Genomic DNA, 18,069 nt, shown 5'->3' with positions numbered 1-18,069 from the left:
ATCATACAGTTTCTGTGTTTAATGCAAAAACTGAAAGGTTCTTTTTATCTGTAATGCCCAAAAGATTCACATACAAAGTGTTACACTAAGAAGCTATTGATCTGAGTGTCTACACTTGAAACACACATTCAAAAATGCTCATCAGGCTCCATACATTTTGGTGAGTCCATTCTGTGTTCTGACCAGCATCACACCGATGATGCACTTCTGAACAAAAGCGCACCAGTGTACAACTATCATAATCTTGGAAAGTATTGGCACTCTTTGACTCTATTTACATTAAGCTTCTCCACAGTCTTTTTTAAATCCTATGCTAAGAGTTATTTGAAATATATTTCTACTCAACAAATTTTTATAAACATACAGGGTCATCTAGAGATTTCTGGGAATACTTAAAAGAGATGCAAAAAAAAAAAAAAGAGAGAGAGAAAGAGAGAGAGATGTAGGTTTATCTAATCCCAAGTATGTTCTTGAGCTTCCCTCGTGGCTCAGACAGTAAAGAATCTGCCTGCAACATGGGAGACCTGGGTTCAATCCCTGGGTAGGGAAGATCCCCTGGGGGAGGGCAGGGCAACCCACTCCAGTATTCTTGTCTGGAGAACCCTCATGGACAAAGGAGCCTGGCAGGCTGCATAATCCATGGAGTCGAAAAGAGTCAGACACGACGGACACAAGTGTGTCCCAGATGGTGTCTTAAAAATCTGATTTTCCAGATGGTCACTTTTAACTGTCTTGTCTGGTATACCTTCACAGATGTCTTATAAGATGTCATAATAACCTATTTTGCCTATTAGGTTCATATACATTTTAGATCTAAATAATTAACTCTTTACATCGACACGTTCTTTTGTTTTCATACTTTCATAATCTGAGACAAATTGAGTGGCTCCACTCTAAAGATTATTGAGGCACCATACATACACTGGGAATCGTGCATGGCCTTGAGGATTTAAGAACAAGTAGGTCAGGATCTTCGTAAAACAAGGTCTAGCAGGGGAGACTGGTAAACAAACTACAGTCTGGTAGAAGGTATAACTGCTGAATGAATGAAGTGCCACGGAGCACAGAGGAAGCAAGAGGGAGAGACTCTGCCCGCTCAGTCAAGTGCCCATGTAGGAGCTACAAAGAGAGGGGCTGATAATGATACAGTATCTGGGGGGTGGCTCAGTCGATACAGAATCTGCCTGCAGTGCAGGAGACCTGGGTTCAATTCCTGTATTGGGAAGGTCCTCTGAGGAAGGAAATGGCAACCCACTCCAGTATTCTCGCCTGGAGAATCCCATGGACAGAGGAGCCTGGCGGGCTACAGTCCATGGGGTCGCAAGAGTCGGACATGACTTAGCAACTAAACCATCACCACCACCAAGTTCTGTGTGTTTGTTTTTAAGATAAGACCGAAGCACAGGATCTTGTGACAGGCAGAGATAATCCTGCTAGAGATGAGAATGAGAACAGAGGTTAGTGGATGCCTGACCAAGAAGAACCCGTCTGACCCATCACAGAAGGTGACCTTTGTTCTGCTAGCACTGGGAAGCCTGCAGGCAGGAGAATGACCGGGTGGGAAAAAACACAGGGATGGAATCGTGGTGACTGGCAGGGCAGGGAATGGAAAGGGGGGTTCCACAGCTCCCATTGGGATACCAAGCAAGGACACCATCTGTGCTACTTCAGATTTTATACCCATACAATCCAGTACAATTGAGCAGACTATCCAGGCAACAAATGACAATGATTTAAAAAAAAAAACAGAGGGAAAAAATAGATCATGAACACCTGGAAAATACAGTGGATTCAAATTTCATTCAGTCTCAGACTCTATGCAGGAAAACAAGGACGGAAAAGATACAGCCAAGCTCAAATGCCAGTAAGAAAAATTAAGCATGTAAATAAATACATAAGCTATGTGTTTAACATATAAAAACTCCATAGGGAAAAAATTGGGACTAAAGTAGAAAAAAAAATGTACAAGTCAGAATTGTAACCTATATACATGGACATGTCTATAAAATAATGTCTCAAATGGTTAACATTTTAAATGTGAGTGGGTTATCTTTGTTTTTTCCTGTTTTACTGGGCTTATCTTTTGCCACAAGGTTATTTATAATTCAGTTTTTTTTTTAAACTAAATGTCAATACTTGTCTATCTAAGCTCAAATCAAAAAGAGACCAGCAAAATACACATAAAAAGAGCATGATATAAACATTTGGGGTATAATCATGAATACTACTGACCTTGGTGATTTGATAAGTGTATTTTCTAACTACAATCTATTTTGAATCTAGTTAATTTCTAAATATAATCTATCTAAATATACAATAGACAATTTAGTATCCTAGTTCAAGATTTCCGAAAGTATACTTATTTAGAGTATTCTCAGGGTATTCTATAAGCTTGGAGAATGAAATGGCAACTCACTTCAGTATTCATGCCTGGAGAATTCCATGGACAGAGGAGCCTGGCAAGCTTCAGTTCATGGGGTCACAGAGAGTCGGACATGACTGAACGACTAACACTATAAGCTTACTGCCTTACTGAAATTGTGTATGAAAACAGTAAAAAGTGTCTTTCCCAATATAAAAGCTCTGCAGAAAATGCAATTCAGGGTCCACGGGATTTAAGGCAGAAGTTAGGATTTTCAAGTAGCTATAATTATTTCCACACTGTAAACACACACAAAATGCCAAAAAAAAAAAAAAAAAAAGTTTTAAGTCAGAACATAAGTATTCTGCATTGCGCAAACAACTGAAGAATTTAAAGCTGAAATCACCAAGAGCAGTTAATACTTGACACTTTGTAGAACTTGTTGAAATTTATATCCTAAGGTTTACCTTTCACGAATCTTATCACTAAACCAAAATTTTTAAATGGTCAAGTTTTAAAACAAACAACATTTTAAAATTCTGGATTAAGTAGAAAAATCACTGCTTCTGTTAAAGCTTTCCCCACGTCCTTCCTGGATGTCTGGAGTCCCTTCTCCATCTGTCTCTGACATCCTCCGGATGGCTCTGGTTCAATCCATTCTTCTTAGACACAGTGGTCATTAATCTGATCATGATACTCTCCTGCTCAAAAACTCCTTCAGTGGTTCTCCATTAGCTGATGAATGAAATGAAGAGTCCTTAGTGTAACTATAGAAAGTTCTTCATGATCTGGTTGCAGACACACCTGTCACCTAGAACCCATTCTCAGAACACACCAAATTCACACACCAGCAAACTACTTTCTCCTCCTACCTGCAACACCCTTCTCCACCCTGTCCAACTCCTAATCCTTCCCAATTGATTTCTATGTTAACCTGTAATTTTTGTGTCGCCACTGCACAGAGTGATACCCCTCATGCATTCCTGCTAGTAATTTCCATAAAGGCTGGTTGGTTGTCCATTTGTCTAACCAGATTTGAGCTCATATAACCCAGGGACCGTATCATTCATGGCTGTATCCTAAAGCCTGGCATCGCGCTTGGCACTGTGAAGGCACTCAAGTATTGTTTGTCAGATGGACTGTAAAAACAACTGCTATCAAATGTTCTGTTTGTGTGTGCCTAATCAGAAAACACTGTGCCATTAAGAACAATATAATAATACACAGTAGTCCTTTTTCCTTAATGGCATACTACTATGTAAGTCTCTTGAAAGAATGTACCATCCACTCTCATCCAGCAACAACTTTCTCAAAAGATATAAAAGAGAGAAGTCGGGCTGGGAGAAGATTACTCAAGAGGAACAAGGGTATTTTCAACTGACTTACAAACAAACCACACAAAAATCAGGACAGGATTCATAAAGATACTTGAAACACTGAATATTGAGATGTCAGCCTAGATTAAAAAAAGAAAGAAAGAAAGAAAAGGAAAAGAAGAAATATTAACAGAAAAGTCTCAAAAGGCTTGGACTGGTACTCTCAGACTCAAAAATAAAATACAAGAGAAAGAAAAACTTTTCAAATTCAGATGATCTCAAACCTTAAGAAAGACGACAAGCCTTTCCCATTGTTCTCTCACAATTTAATCCCCTTTGGGACCTGGGAGAATTTCAATAGCAGTATTTTTAGAAGGCACACATTCTGCTCAAGGCAGGGGGTGAGGGGGCAGGCATCATAATCACACGTGCACACAAATAAGACTACCTTGAATTTTAACATCCTCGTCTAACTTAGCCAACACAACTCGGGAAATTAAATCAAGGTAAGCGTCAAGGTCAGAGCGACACAGAAGCTCCTCATTTTTGATGCAGCCTTATTTAGACCATAGCTGAAAACCAGGGATCCAAGGTACAGCCATTAAGAATCCACTTACTTTATGCCAGACATAAAATAAAACAAGCCTCCTGGGCCATAAAAAAAAGGAGGCATATTTACATTCTAAAGCTCAAATAATTTACACACAGAGTCCCTATCCTGTCACTTAAAATATCTTACACTATTACTTTTAATCGAATTCTAACAAGATTCCCCAACTCACAGCAAGTGAGGAGGAGAAAACCAGGCCCAAGAACTCAGTCACCAGACATGTCCTTGCACTTCCCAGGTGCCAGACGCTGTTCTCGGTACACACTAGGAAATGAGCCGAACACACCAGACGATACCCTGGCCCAGTTTCCCCAAGAATCCCTCTCTAGAGGCACCGTCATCACTGCACAGTTGTTTATTAAACAGATGTGGGGGCCTGACAATCGAGGATTCCAGCTGGAGTGGGGCCCGGGAATCCACACTTTCCACAACCGGCGCCCCCTTCCCTGGGTTGTTCAGATGCAGGCCGTCCTCTGATCACGTTCTTGATAAACAACAGTCTGAGAGCCTCTTTACTGAGCTGAAGCCGGCAACTGAGAGCTGCACAGAGAAGAGAATGGTCTGGTTGGAGGGAAATCCATTAACATTATTTAAATGTGTTCTATGGTGATAATTAAAGGATAGGTATCAATTCTTTCGAAAGCTCACTCCTGTGAAATAGCACCCATTTTCCAACACTGATGTTCAGCAGAGATGGTCCCAGTGAAGAGCTGAAGGAGCGTGCAGGGTATGCGAAGTCCAGCGGGACCAACGAGGGAAAAAAATCCCCTCTCTGAGTGTTTACCACAGACTGAAACCTAGCGGATGCTGCTCGGCCTCTTCCAGAGTCAGTCCCTAAAGTGGTAAGAAAGCCACTTCCTAGACGGTCACTGGGTAGTCCTGCGGGGGCGGACGTGGGTGGAGGCAGGGGGAGGAAGGCAAAGCTCTTCACTCCTCCCCTCCTGCAACGAGGCAGACTCCTTCTGGGTCCCACCTCTTCCTCTGACATTTCTCTCACACACCGTTATGGTGGCTGCATCAGAAAAATCTGGAAATACTGAAGAACTGAAGACAGCTTCCATAACTGTCTTCCAAAGGCCAGCCCACTTTTCAGTGGATTCCCGAGTCTGTGATTTCTTGCTATTTCCAGAAAGGAGGCAATCTCTGGTACTGGTAACATCATGGCTGTAATTCTGAGCATTCTCCGACTCAAGGTGACTTCACAGAAGGTGGTGTCTTGTTTGGGGCTTCCGCAGTGTCTCAGCAGGTAAAGAATCCTCCTGCAATGCAGGAGATGCAGGTTTGATCCCTGGGTAAGGATGATTTCCCTGGAGAAGGAACCGGCAGTCCGCTCCAACATTCTTGCCTGAGAAATCCCAAGGACAGAGGGGCCTGGTGGGCTACAGTCCATGTGCCTGCAGAGAGGTGGACACGACTGAGCGATGGAGCGCCCGTGCCTGCTTTGGGCATGGCCTTATCTCTAAGCAGGACCCCCAGCCCACTGGCCCAGGAACTTGCCACCATTCCTAGGGGCCTGTGCTGAGGATGTCTCTTCTCTGCCTCCTCTCTTTTTCACTCTAGGTTTTCACTTCCATCCTAGAAGGGACGGTCTACAGTACCAGCAATACAGCTGAGGACAGGGAATGAGAATACAGGTAAATCTGTTTCTCTCTTCCCCCACTAACATAAAACTCTGCTAGTTCTGGAGGCCTGGCCCACACCACTTCAGTAAAGCTTTGGAGGACTAAATGTAAAAGACTATGGACCAAGGAGGGGATCTCTTCCCCACCCACTCCCTTTCTTGCCGTTAACAGAAGTGAAAAGCTCTGCAAAAAACTCGAAATGGACAGAGGTCTGTTTCAGGGACGGCATCTTATGGACAAAAGGCTCTTCAGTCAAAATGCCCCTTTCTGGATCTTCTTTTTTCAAATATGTACATTGAAAGGATCAGACCAGCCCTCTGCCAGATCTAAAATCACATATGACCCTCCAATAAGCAGAGTGAGTAGAAAGAGGAAAAGGCAGATGAATCTTGAGACTTTTGTGGTAAAGAAAGAGAAAGACTGTGATCAAGAAGCCAGTTCAGTTAAAATATTACGGCGTGACATCAAGGAGACAGAGCTTCTACTGTCCCTGACTTCAAAGTGACCGAGGCCACCACGGGGCCTATCCTCTATTCCCTTGGATTTCTCCCTCTCATTGCCACTCGAGTGCTGAAATATAGTATGAACTTTACCCCCATACCCTGCAAAGGGCCTGCTCGTGCCATGGGGCACCCACACTACCCTGGGGATCTTTTCTTAGAAACACACCTTCACTAGACACGCTCTAGAGTTCTCTTTGCTCACTGTAGCATTGAAGGTACTGTGTGGTTGTGGTTAGTCGCTCAGTCGTGTCCGACTCTTTGCGACCCCACAGATTATAGCCCGCCAGGCTCCTCTGTCCATGGGGATTCTCCGGGCAAGAATACTGGAGTGGGTTGCCATGCCCTCCTCCAGGGGATTTTCCCAACCTCGGGATTGAATCCAGATCTCCCGCCCTGCAGGCGGCTTCTTCACTCTGAGCCACGAGGGAAGCCCAACTGAAGGTACAGTGCATTACAGATTAAACCGACTTTTATCTACTGGCCTGGAGCCCCACCCAGCATCTCCAGCCCTGCTTCTGCAGGGATAAAAACAGAGTTCCACACTGACAATTTCCAAAGAACCATCTGGAAAACTGTCCATTCATCAACAGTGACTGCCAGAAGTAGAGTAGTACTTGTATTTTTTTAAACGACCATTAGCAGAATATAAACCAGGTGGTTATGGCTATTTCTGGGTTTCAAATTAAAAGGTAAGTAAAAGCTGCAATTTTAAGGCAGTCCAACAGCATGCATTTTAGCCCAAACATCTGGTGTCTCGATGTCAGACCTCTTTGGAGATAAACTAGGAGCAGGGAGGAGAGTAATAGATATGATCATGAAGCTCCATGGCTTTGTAGTCTTAGAGCTTCTGACAGCTCTTGCCCCATAATGTCAACCCTCTCTGATAAATTTTCTATCTACCTGGGAGCTGATTTACTTCCTGTTCCTAGCACATGCTCCCAAAATGAGATCCATAATTACAGTTTAATCACAGGCTACAGAGTGAGAATCTCAGGCGGTTTGCCTTGACCTGAGCTGTCCATGTACACGTGACATCAGCAACTGCTGTATTCTCCCAAAGTCCTCTTCCTCAAACCCCTCAGATTCTGAACATTTGTGACCAACCTCACAAGGATCCATACCCTGATCTTTTGCTGTGACATGAACTCAAAGCAGTACTCTAGCTGCCGTCTAGAATGGGACACTCATCCGTGTACCACTTGATAACCGTCTGAGAGAGGAGCTCTGGAGGCCCCAGGACAGGTGAGCCTGGACCTTCCCAGCGGCTGACCAAGGCTGACCTCACCTCCAACTCAGACCCTTCCTCCTCTGTCAAGTCTTCCGAGACCATCAAGCTGATCAACTATTTAAGAGGATACAAATATATACGCACAGACAAACCCATGCTCCAGTGATAGTTTTCTTAAAAAGTAATCTTATCATCTCAACTCCTGACCAAGGCTGACCTCATCTGGCCCCTGGCTCCTTTCCATTCTGTTGTCTCTGCCGAGTCTGACACCTGTGCCAACCTGAGCCTGCCCCGGGATCCTGAAACAGGCTTTTCCCTCTGCCTAGAAAGTCCTTTCCTCTGATTTGCTCATTTCCTGATCCCTGGGTCAAGAAGATTTCCTGGAGGAGGGAATGGCACCCCACTCCAATATTCTTGCCTGGGAAATCCCATGGACAGAAGAGCCTGGTGGGCTACAGTCCATGGGGTCACATAAAGTTGGACGTCACTGAACGAGTAACATTCATTCACATTAATTCAAGTATCACGCAGGTCTCGGGTCAGGTGTCACCCAGCAGACAGGCCTCACGAGCATCCTCTGTATACCTTACTCCACACTCACTGCTTCTGTCACGTCCTCCTCCCTCATCTGACTTTATTTTACTACAAAGCACGTTATATATAAATCTACATAACTTTCCCATCAGAATACAACCCCTCTGTAAACAGAGATACATTTAGACATTCACACTAGATTCTGTAAAGTGATGACCCATCTAAGATCTTTCAAAAGATTAAATTATTTTGATCATTTCTAAGAGTATATGTACTATTGTATAAAATGATAAAGCACCAATGTTAAGTGGGGAAAAAAAAAATCAAGTTTCAAAATCCTGAAGAAGACTTTTACTTTTTCTAAAAATATGTATACATGTAGACACGCATATCAGAAGCGATCTAGCAGAATAGCACTTGTCTCTGGGTGGATAGAGTTATGTATGAGTTTGGCTTGTTTTTCTTTTTGATTTTTCTTTAATTTCATACCTTTTTTAGAAGAGAGTATATTACTATTCAAAGGCAAGCATAACAAACAAAAAAATCCCAAAGTATTGTAGTTGATTCTAAAAAGCAAATAAAAACAAGTCAGTGAAAAAAATGCAAGCAATGAACCTAGAGAAGACAAACAGCTAAATACTAATAGTACAAATACTACATAATAGCAATTTCTTTGTATCATAATAAATATAACATTGCCAAATAAGATCTTATCTGCCTACCTATAATAGAACAATGGAACACTTAAATTGATTACCATACACATTTTAAGCTTTAATATAGCACAATGCCACCTGTCCAGCCAGGGTATGCTCTTTAACTTTGACAGCAAAGACAATAAAAGGCTAAGAGTTTACATCTCACGCTACCTGTTTCCAGTTATCAAAATATAAAATTCAAAGAATTTCATTCCTTATTATTATAAGCACAGCAATTACAGAAAAAAAAATTATGACCTGCAAAGGTAATATCCATATTTTGTATAAATTTTAATATAAAGAGTAAAGCAGAAATTTATAACATATCATGTAGCTATCACATAAAATTAGTACTCATGAGCATATTCAAATACCATTCAAAAGCATGTTGTGCTATTCTAAACAGAGCTGTATTTTATATACATGGAAAAGCTGACTTTTGATTTAATCCCCAAATTAAAACAATTTTGGCTGAATGAATAAACAGAAGTGGAAAGAGATAGCTCAATCCTCATCTACCATCACCAGAAACCAGTATAGATTGTCTAAAGTTTACAAATCAAGAATAGTAAATAGACACGTGTACAGAAAGATCAGAAGAAACAGATTGAAGGAGATTAAAACAGTTTCCTCTAAGAGTGGGCCCACCCCTGTCAAATACTCCACAGCCCGTGAGACACCGTGAGACACGCTGGTACTTATTTTAAGAAGGGAAGGAAGATTTGTGCTATGTCTCCCTTCCCCACAAAAACTGCAGGAGTGTTCTGAACCAATGCCACGGTGCACTGGATTCCCAGAGGTTAGCACAGCGCCTGGCACGAGTGGTACTAAAAGGATTCTTATTAAAAACACTGGTGAGCTTTTCAAATCAAACGATGAAAATGTTAGGAACACACAGAGGAGATACCCAAAGCATTTTCATCTGAGATCTTTCCAGTAAAACAAGTCTTCCTAACCTATATTGCATACACCTGTTACCCTACGGAGTTTTGGCTGGCATTCTAAAGCTGGAAGAGACCTTAGCTATGAGGGCCATCTCCTTTCCTTTATAATCAAAGACTGAGAGAACAAATATTTCAGCTCAGAGTCACATGGCTACTCAAAGTGGGTGATTTAGGTGATCTCACAAAAATGAGTTGGTATTTCTGAGGCTCTGTTAACTCTACCCAGTTTCACGTTGCAGATTAAAAATACATACACCTCCCTCATACCTGCAGAAAGTATCTAAATATCCAATTATTCTGCATTATAAATATTCCATTTATTTGTAGCCTCAATCATAACTTTTCTCACTTGAACAAGTGAATGGAGTTCATTCTTCCTTTGGAGAATTTTTGCCAACACAGGATCATAAATTCTTTTATCCTCTTTTATACAAAGATATTCACTAGGTCATAACCAGTTTTCTGAAATAGGTAATTCACATAATTTTTTAAGTATAAAAAGGTCTAAAAAGAAGAAGTCTTCCTCCTGTTCCTCACTCCTCCACCCAGTCTCTCCTCCTTCCCAAACAGTTAACACAACACTAGTAACAGACTTTTCATACTCCCCTATTTTCAAATGCAAATGGGAGTACACTATACACAATGGTTTGTATCTTGCTTGAAAATTTTTTTTTTACTGAATGTATTTTTCTTATCAGTATACAAAAAGCTTTATCATTCTTTTTGACAGCCACATAATACTCCACTACACGGATACACCGTGATCTACCAATTAGTCCACTATTGGTAAGACTTCATTTTAATCTTCACCCCTTGCTAATTAAAACAACACTGCAATGACTAAACTTGTAGCGCCAACTTTGGGCTTGTTTTGCAAGCTGTATACATCCAATGGAATTTCTAAAAGGGAACTGTGAAATCAGGGTATGCGAATGTATGATGCTGACAGAGCTCGTCAAACTTCCCTCCAAAATGATGTCTCAATTTACACTCCCGCTAGTAGTGTGCAAGAGTTCCTGTCTACCTACATTGAACTCAAGTTTTGATTATCAGACAGGTGCAATATGGTACCTTGCTACAGGCTTAATTTGTATCTCTTTAGGAGACTAACTCTTTTTATGTGTTTAAATATAAATTTGTAAAGCATATATAATTTCCTCTCTCAACTGCCAGGAGCATCGATTCTTTATTGTACTGAGCACTGACCCAGGCCATCTGGGCAGACACCCAGCTGCAGGCCATGGTCTCATTTGCACTCAAAACACTTCCTAAGGCCTGCCTTCTGCTTGGGTCTTCTCCCCAAGTTCAGCAGAAGCAGCAGGCACAGAATGCTGTAGGTTTTGAATTCAGGAAGGAGGATGACTTCTCACTCTGCCACAAGATCTGTGAGACTTTTGATTAGCTACTGGACCCCTCCAAGCCTTAAATTAAGTGTCTGTAAAATGGAGTAAATATTCCTGTCTCATAAGGTTGCTCCGAGAATTAAATGATTGTATATGCTGAAAGCCCCAAGCACAGATGTTGGATCTTACTAGGGCCTCAATTAAGGGTGGTTTAGTTTTGTCATCACTAATCTGTCCGGCACAAAGGAACATCTGACTAAGCAAACTTGAGTTGTTTCACGGCTTTGGGATATTTCCAGTTAAATACCCCCAGGGGTTAAACATTGAGGGGTAACCCTGCCGGAGCTGTACTAGGACCTGGCCTTCATGACCGCCACACAACGAGTTATTTCTAGTCACAAAACCAATCTGTTTCTCTGTCAACATCCAACCGTTCTGTATGAGGATGTCCACTTACTTGGAATGCTGATTTTTTGCAAGAATGTGCTGCTCTGCCTCCATCTGAGACTTGCTGGGTCAAGGAGCAGCAGGAGGTACCGAGGGAAATCACGTCCGCTCACTCTGCTGGGACAGCTCCCACCCCCTCTGCCCACGAGTCTGCCTCGGCCAGGGATGCTCGTCAAACCACGCTCAGAGAGGAGAGAGTGGGAAGGTACCTTGAAAGCCCTGTGAGAGTCCTCATACAATGTGTGACACTATGAAATGGTCAGTGTCTTCTGAACCACGCAAGTCACACCCACCAAACGCACGTCTGGCTTATAACGAGTTCATCTGGAAAACAGACACGTGCAGGCTTATCTCCTCCACTAATTTAAGAACTATTTGAGGGCCCTTTCGGTCTTTTATTCATCTTTGTATCCCACGCCTTAGCAATATACTCAACACGAAGCAGTCAAATTTCTGCAATGGACAGACTCAAGATAAACATGACTCCCTGATCTTTTATTTCACACTGATCCTCTCTTTTCAGTAGACAGTCTGGATTACCTTCCTGAGTTTGAATGTATGTCAATCTGTTTTCTAGTCGTCATAGCTGCACTGGCATTTTTGGTATATCTGCACACGAGCGTACTTCATCAGAACTCCGGTGACACTTTGAGGGAAAATTGTTTTCTTCTTTAGAAAATTCACCTTTAGCCTTTTTTACATATTCTCCACTGAGATGAAATGTTTGCTTCAATAAAGTTAGAAGTTGTGATTAAATTTATTGCAGGTCAATTTGAGGTACACTTGCAACTCAGCACACGTTTAGAGTGTACAATTGAGTTAGTTTTCAAGGAAATGTCCTCAGCAAGAAAGAGAATCCTCAAGTTAGACATCTGGCAGACACCCTGTTAAACCCAAAAGACAGATTCTCACTTGAAAAAAAGTATGGTTTCAATACCCGAAAACAATCTATATTTCTACTTTACTGCCAAGAGTAGATTCTGTGTTTTCCATTAACCTGGAAGCTCAAGATTCTCACAAAATACACACAGCTGAGGACTTCTGGAGTTTTCCAGTCATCTTTATTGCTGCAGGCATGAGCCTCAGATGTTGCCCTTCAATACCACCTAGGTATCTTATTCCACCAAACTATTACTGATTATTTTATACAGGGCTTTCAAATCACTATTTGAAATGTAATCACCATGAAAATTCAGAGCACAAAACTCCTTTTTCCTACATAACTTATGCTGTGGTCAACACTTAACAGCTGGTATCAGAGGCACTATTAACATTTGATGAAATTACCCCCTACACTTCAGCTAATTAGTATCCTGGCTCCACCCATTTATCAACCACATTCAGCCATGGTGAAAAGCAAATATTCTCTGAACTTTAAATCAAGAGCCAAACATTCTCTAGAGAACTTTATGGTACCCACCCCCTACCATGTCTCAAAAATGCCCACTTTAAGGGCAGGAGTATATTATCCCGAGTCAAAAGCCACTAATAAGCATTTTAATGATCTATCAACAGAGATTCACTCCCTCACCTGAGCTAGGTACAGAGGACAAGATAAACGAGACACAGCCCCTGCTCCTTGGGTCTAGTGATCCTGTCTTACCTTCTATCAATGGCACTATATTGGGACACTCAAAGGAACAGTCAAAAAGAGTATATGTGAAATAGGCCACACTGTTACCCATTCTGGAACAAAGGAAAGGTCTAACTGAATTACATATTCAGATGTATTTTGAAGGAGCACAGTTCAGAAGGGTGGTGGGCAAGATGGTGCGGAAAAAGAATCCGAGTTTCTGAGTCAGAGAGACTCAATCTCAAATCTCACCCCTGAAACTTACCCCAGTTACGATTTGGGATAAATTGTTCTCCCCTGGGAGTGCTCTCCCGCCCGCCCACCTTGGGGGAGGTGTTCTGGGTTCTCCCAGCGCCTGGAGGACGCCAGTGGGCAGGGCCACAGACGCCAAATGTCCTGCCAAGGACAGGAGAGTCCAGTTCAGCAAAGAACTGTTCCTTCCAAGATGCCGACAGTGTCCACCTCTGGGAATTCTCCTCCCTTCAGATGCCTCAGTTGTCGGAATAGTGATAAGCATACCAACATTCCAGACTGAGGGTGACTTTTAAAAAGACGATACAAGTAAAAGTACCCAGCCCAAAGGGATGCACAGTCGGCTTTTGATAAACGCTGTTCTTGCCTCACTATCACGTGTGATACAGCAAAGAAACAAAATTGAGCAATCATTTTCTCAAAGCAAGGAAAATTAGAAGGCAGGTATCCTCTGAATTTCACAGTTTAGCAGTATCTGTTGAACGGGGCTTCACAAAAATTCTCTAAATTGAGACCACACACTCTTTATGACCCAGTGCTAAATCTAATTTTCTTAACACCTCTTTCACTCTGCCTGCACTGATGTATACGGCCCTCAAGAGATCATAACCCCAGGCCTTTGCTCAGCCTAGAAGACCCATCCCCTACTTCCATCTTCCTAAGTTCTCTACAGGTGGAAAACACCACCAGTGCCCTGAAGGCCCAGATAAAATCACCTCCCCCAGGAAGCCCTCCTGGCTCTCCCCTATCACTTTTGCTGAGCCCAGTCATTGCACACTCATAAACCAGGCTAAACATTACAGCCGTGAATTGAATTCAACTGCAGTTTTCATTTCTATATAATTTAAAACAAATTAATTTAAGCACTTTCTGGATGTGGTCAACCACCAAAGATAGAGAGTATGAACAAGTAATTCAACTGCCAACATCTGAATTCACATATGTAACAGTGTTGATGCAAAAAGACTTTTAACTGCTGCAGGTTAATGAGAGTAGCAGCGAACACAGAATATAAATGACGTGTTCACAGCAAATGATGTCCAAACATCTTACAGCACACCGTAAAAGTTGTCCTGTGATTCACGTGGGGAAATATTGGAAAACCTGAATCATGGCATGGTACACAGTGGTACAGTCATGGCAACTCCTCAAAAACTTTGTTTTTTTTTCTAGTTGGTACCATATGCATTTTGTGAGTAGCCCAAAAAACAGCTGTCAGGATAATGCTGTAAATTTTACTTTTATTGGTCTTGTGGTTACGTCTGTGTTTAATTTTCAATTCTGTTCTTAAGGAATTGTTAAGGAATTCTATTCTTAAGGAATTTATGTCCCATTTGTATTTGTACCTACACAAGTTACGTCACGCAACTCATGTAAGTCAACACTGGGAGTGCAAAAAACGAGACTGTACAACTTAAGTTTGAGAGAATGCGCTTCGAGTAGAAGAAAAAGTCAGGATGCAGACATTCATCCTTAATAAATGCTAAGTGGCCACTGAGTTGCAGGCACTGCACAAGACTTAAAACTTGTTCATTAACTGAAAAGTAGCTATATGACTCCAGGCATGTCTCTTTAGCTGTTTTTTATAGTAAAACTAGAATACTAATCGTACAGGTCTGTCCAACCTCAGGTGTAGTATTTTTAAAAGTATTCTGTTAATTGTAATGTGCCAGACACACCATGGTAACCCACTCCAGTATTCCTGCCTGGGAAATCCCATGGACAGAGGAACCTGGCAGGCTACGCAGGGTTGCAAGGGGTTGGACACGACTTGCCAACTAAACAAGATACGTCATAGGTACTAGGATGGCTGTTTTCAAGTGGTCTCGTCAGCTTCTCCCAATTCCTTGAACCGGCCCTTTTCTCAGTCATCTTTACATTCCTATCACACCCAGCCCCATGTCTGAACAGACTTCCCTCCAACTAAAATCACCAGTACAAAAGGTAAACCAGGCTCCAACTAAAACCAGGAGTTTTTACTGCCTCTAAAAGAAACAGCCAAAATACTCTTACATTTTGAAATAAGATCACAGTGACAAATCACAATTCTGTTTCCAATCTTGTTAACACCAGGGTGTTGTGTTACCAGGACATTCGGTACTACTAAGCATTTCCATTTGTCTCATTAAACTTTCAGTAAAGGCTTTGTGTTTATGTCCTTGCAAATAAAAGATTGAAGCTCATTTAAAAAGTAAAACACCCACACAGAGGATTATCCGCTATCCCCTTAACATCTGGCAAGTTCTAAAAGGAATGAAGGACAAAACTAGGGTTCATCTAAGCACAATTAAAATTATGATTGTCAAAAAGCAGAAGTCTGTGCCTCTCTGGAGATAAGGAGAATGGAGAAGTGGTAAGCAGACAAGAGGCAAGTTGCGGGAGTGGCTAGCACCAGAGAGAAAAAGAGATTAGATTTGAGAAGTGGCCAAAAAGCCAAAATAGGGCAGGGAGGGGGGCAAGCTTTCAGGACAATTCTGACAGGAACCTGAAATTGGCCTGCCTGCTGCCTTCTAATCCTGACTCAAGGCTAGTTCCGAGTCTACTTCGGGTTTTTCTTCAATACGGCTTCCATATTATCATCCAAGATTGTCAGTGTTGTTACAGTGAAGGCAGGCACCAAGGGCTGCCTGCCTACACCAGCGTTCTGACATTCTGGTTGAGCCCTGTCAGGCTTCAAAACTATTTTTAACTACTATGTAAGTCTGAATTTTAAATTCTCTCTTAACAGGGCGATAATTGCTGAAGCCTCACAGAAGAAGTCTTCCAGTTGTAGTAGGAACCTTCTTGGAAAGATGTGGCAGTTTTGTTAAGAGGGTCATAATGCAAATGCTTCACAAGCAGGGAAACTGAGGAACACATAAACGACCAGGATCCAATCACAAGTCAGGAATGAATACCGATGGAAGCAACTCAGTCAGTTACAGTTCTGTTTCCTATCCAGTTTTCTTTGAAGCTCTCCAGGAAGCCTTTAACGACTGAAGTAAACAAAGCTTTCAGGAGAGCGTCCTTCCAATCAGGAGTGATCTTCTGGTGCAATGTGGAGGAAGAGGCAGCAGTAAGCCTCTCTAGCCATCAAAAGTTTTAAACAGCGAGTTGTATATCACTTAACCCCTCTTCCTCCCTCAGGACAGATGAAAAGACTCCGGAACAAGTATTTTTATTAGTCATGAATTTTTGAAAAAGCTCGATTTTACAGCAGCAGGTGGAGGAAGGAGAAAAGACTGCAAAAAAGGGGGGCACGTTTTTATTATTATAGAAACCAAGACAGCTCGAGTCCAGGTTTCTGGAATCCGTTTGGGATCTTGAGGCAGATGTTTTTCCCGAGATTTGGGGAAAGAAGGGTGGCATCATTTAAATGTCAGGCAATGGTAAATAAGCCTAGCGACGGTTTGATATTTTGATGGGATCTTGGGAACTCAGCATCATCATTCTTTAAAATATATATATATATATGTATATATAAAATCTACAATTAAGACGGCAAAATCCCAGCCGCGCGGGTGGCGCGCCAAAGCGTTACCTTCCCGTCGGAGTGGTTTTCGGATCGCGCCCTCCTCGCCCTGGCGGACGGCTGGGCTCACTACTCTTTCGCATTACCGCCGGCTGGACGCCGGGGGACTCGCTTCTACCGGAGAACTCAGAGCAGGGGCGAGTGTGGGACGGGAACCGAACCCCGTCCGGGGACGGAAATGGGGGGCTTCAGCGCCCCGGGGGCTGGCCCGGCCGCTGGCCACGGGCTTCACCCGGTTTTGCAGACCAAGTGATGCGGCGCGGGAACCGAGAGAGAAGGAAAAAACTTGAGCAATGGAGGAAGGAGAACAGAAAGTGGGGAGCGCAGCCTGGCCGACAGCGGCCGGCTGCGGGCACCGGGGCCAGGAACCCCCCGTCCCGTGAGTCGGGGCGGGCCCCCGACGACCCCCGCGGCTCCCACCTGGCAGCGTCCCGGCCCGGCGCGGGCGGCTGGCTTGTCCCCGGCCTCTCCTCCTCTTCCTCTTCCTTGTCCCGGGAAGGGCTTCGGGGAGCAAAGAATCGGGAAAAGCTGTGCCAGGGGGCGCCGCCCCTCCTCCGGCCGCCGGACATCTCCCCGGCGCGGCAGCCGGTCCGAGGCCGTCCGCTGGGAACGCGTGAGGCGGTGTCCGGAGCCCGGCCCGGGGCCGTGGGACCCAGCGACGGCAGGAGCGACTCGGCGCGGGCGGCCGGCGCGGCTCAGTCCATCCCAGGCGGCAGAAGCGCGGGCGCGACGGGCTGCCCGCACGACTCCTTCTCGTGCTCTCAGGCGGCTCCTCCCTCCACCCCCGGGCCGCCCGCCCCCAGGAGGAGCCAGAGGCCGCGGCTCCGCCCCGAGCCCGGGCCGGGCCGCCGCCGCGGGCCGGTCCCGGTTCTCGGCGCGGGCGTGAGATCCGGCGGGGACGCGCCACCCCGCAGCGCCGGGCTCCGGGCTTCCCGCCCCAAAGAGCTCAGCCTGCCAGCCCATTTGTCTTTTCGCTCATTTTTTTCTATTACTGATTTGTTTTTCTGTCGTCCAGTCAGTGCACGGGACGGTTTTCAGACTTTTGAAACAAGTTCGTGAATTAAAGTTTGAAAGAAGCTCATGAACTAAACTGCGGTACTAGAGTGCCCTGGGCTGCCTTTCAGCT

At 43.7% G+C, this 18,069-nt stretch overlaps 1 protein-coding gene across 1 annotated transcript in view; it reads right to left on the bottom strand.

Moving 5' to 3' along the window:
• The window catches only part of CRYBG3 (crystallin beta-gamma domain containing 3), a 123,357-nt gene extending 105,641 nt beyond the window's left edge, over nucleotides 1-17,716 (bottom strand). The window contains exon 1 of the mRNA XM_043892631.1: nucleotides 17,364-17,716. Within this exon, the coding sequence (XP_043748566.1) occupies nucleotides 17,364-17,512 (149 nt within the window). The 5' untranslated portion in view covers nucleotides 17,513-17,716. The remainder of the gene's footprint in view (nucleotides 1-17,363) is intronic.
• Between the last annotated feature and the right edge of the window lie 353 nt (nucleotides 17,717-18,069).

This window comes from Cervus elaphus, chromosome 31 (genome assembly GCF_910594005.1).
Source record: "Cervus elaphus chromosome 31, mCerEla1.1, whole genome shotgun sequence".
NCBI classification, from domain to species: Eukaryota; Metazoa; Chordata; class Mammalia; order Artiodactyla; family Cervidae; genus Cervus; species Cervus elaphus.
This window is presented reverse-complemented; position numbering and strand designations above follow the sequence as displayed.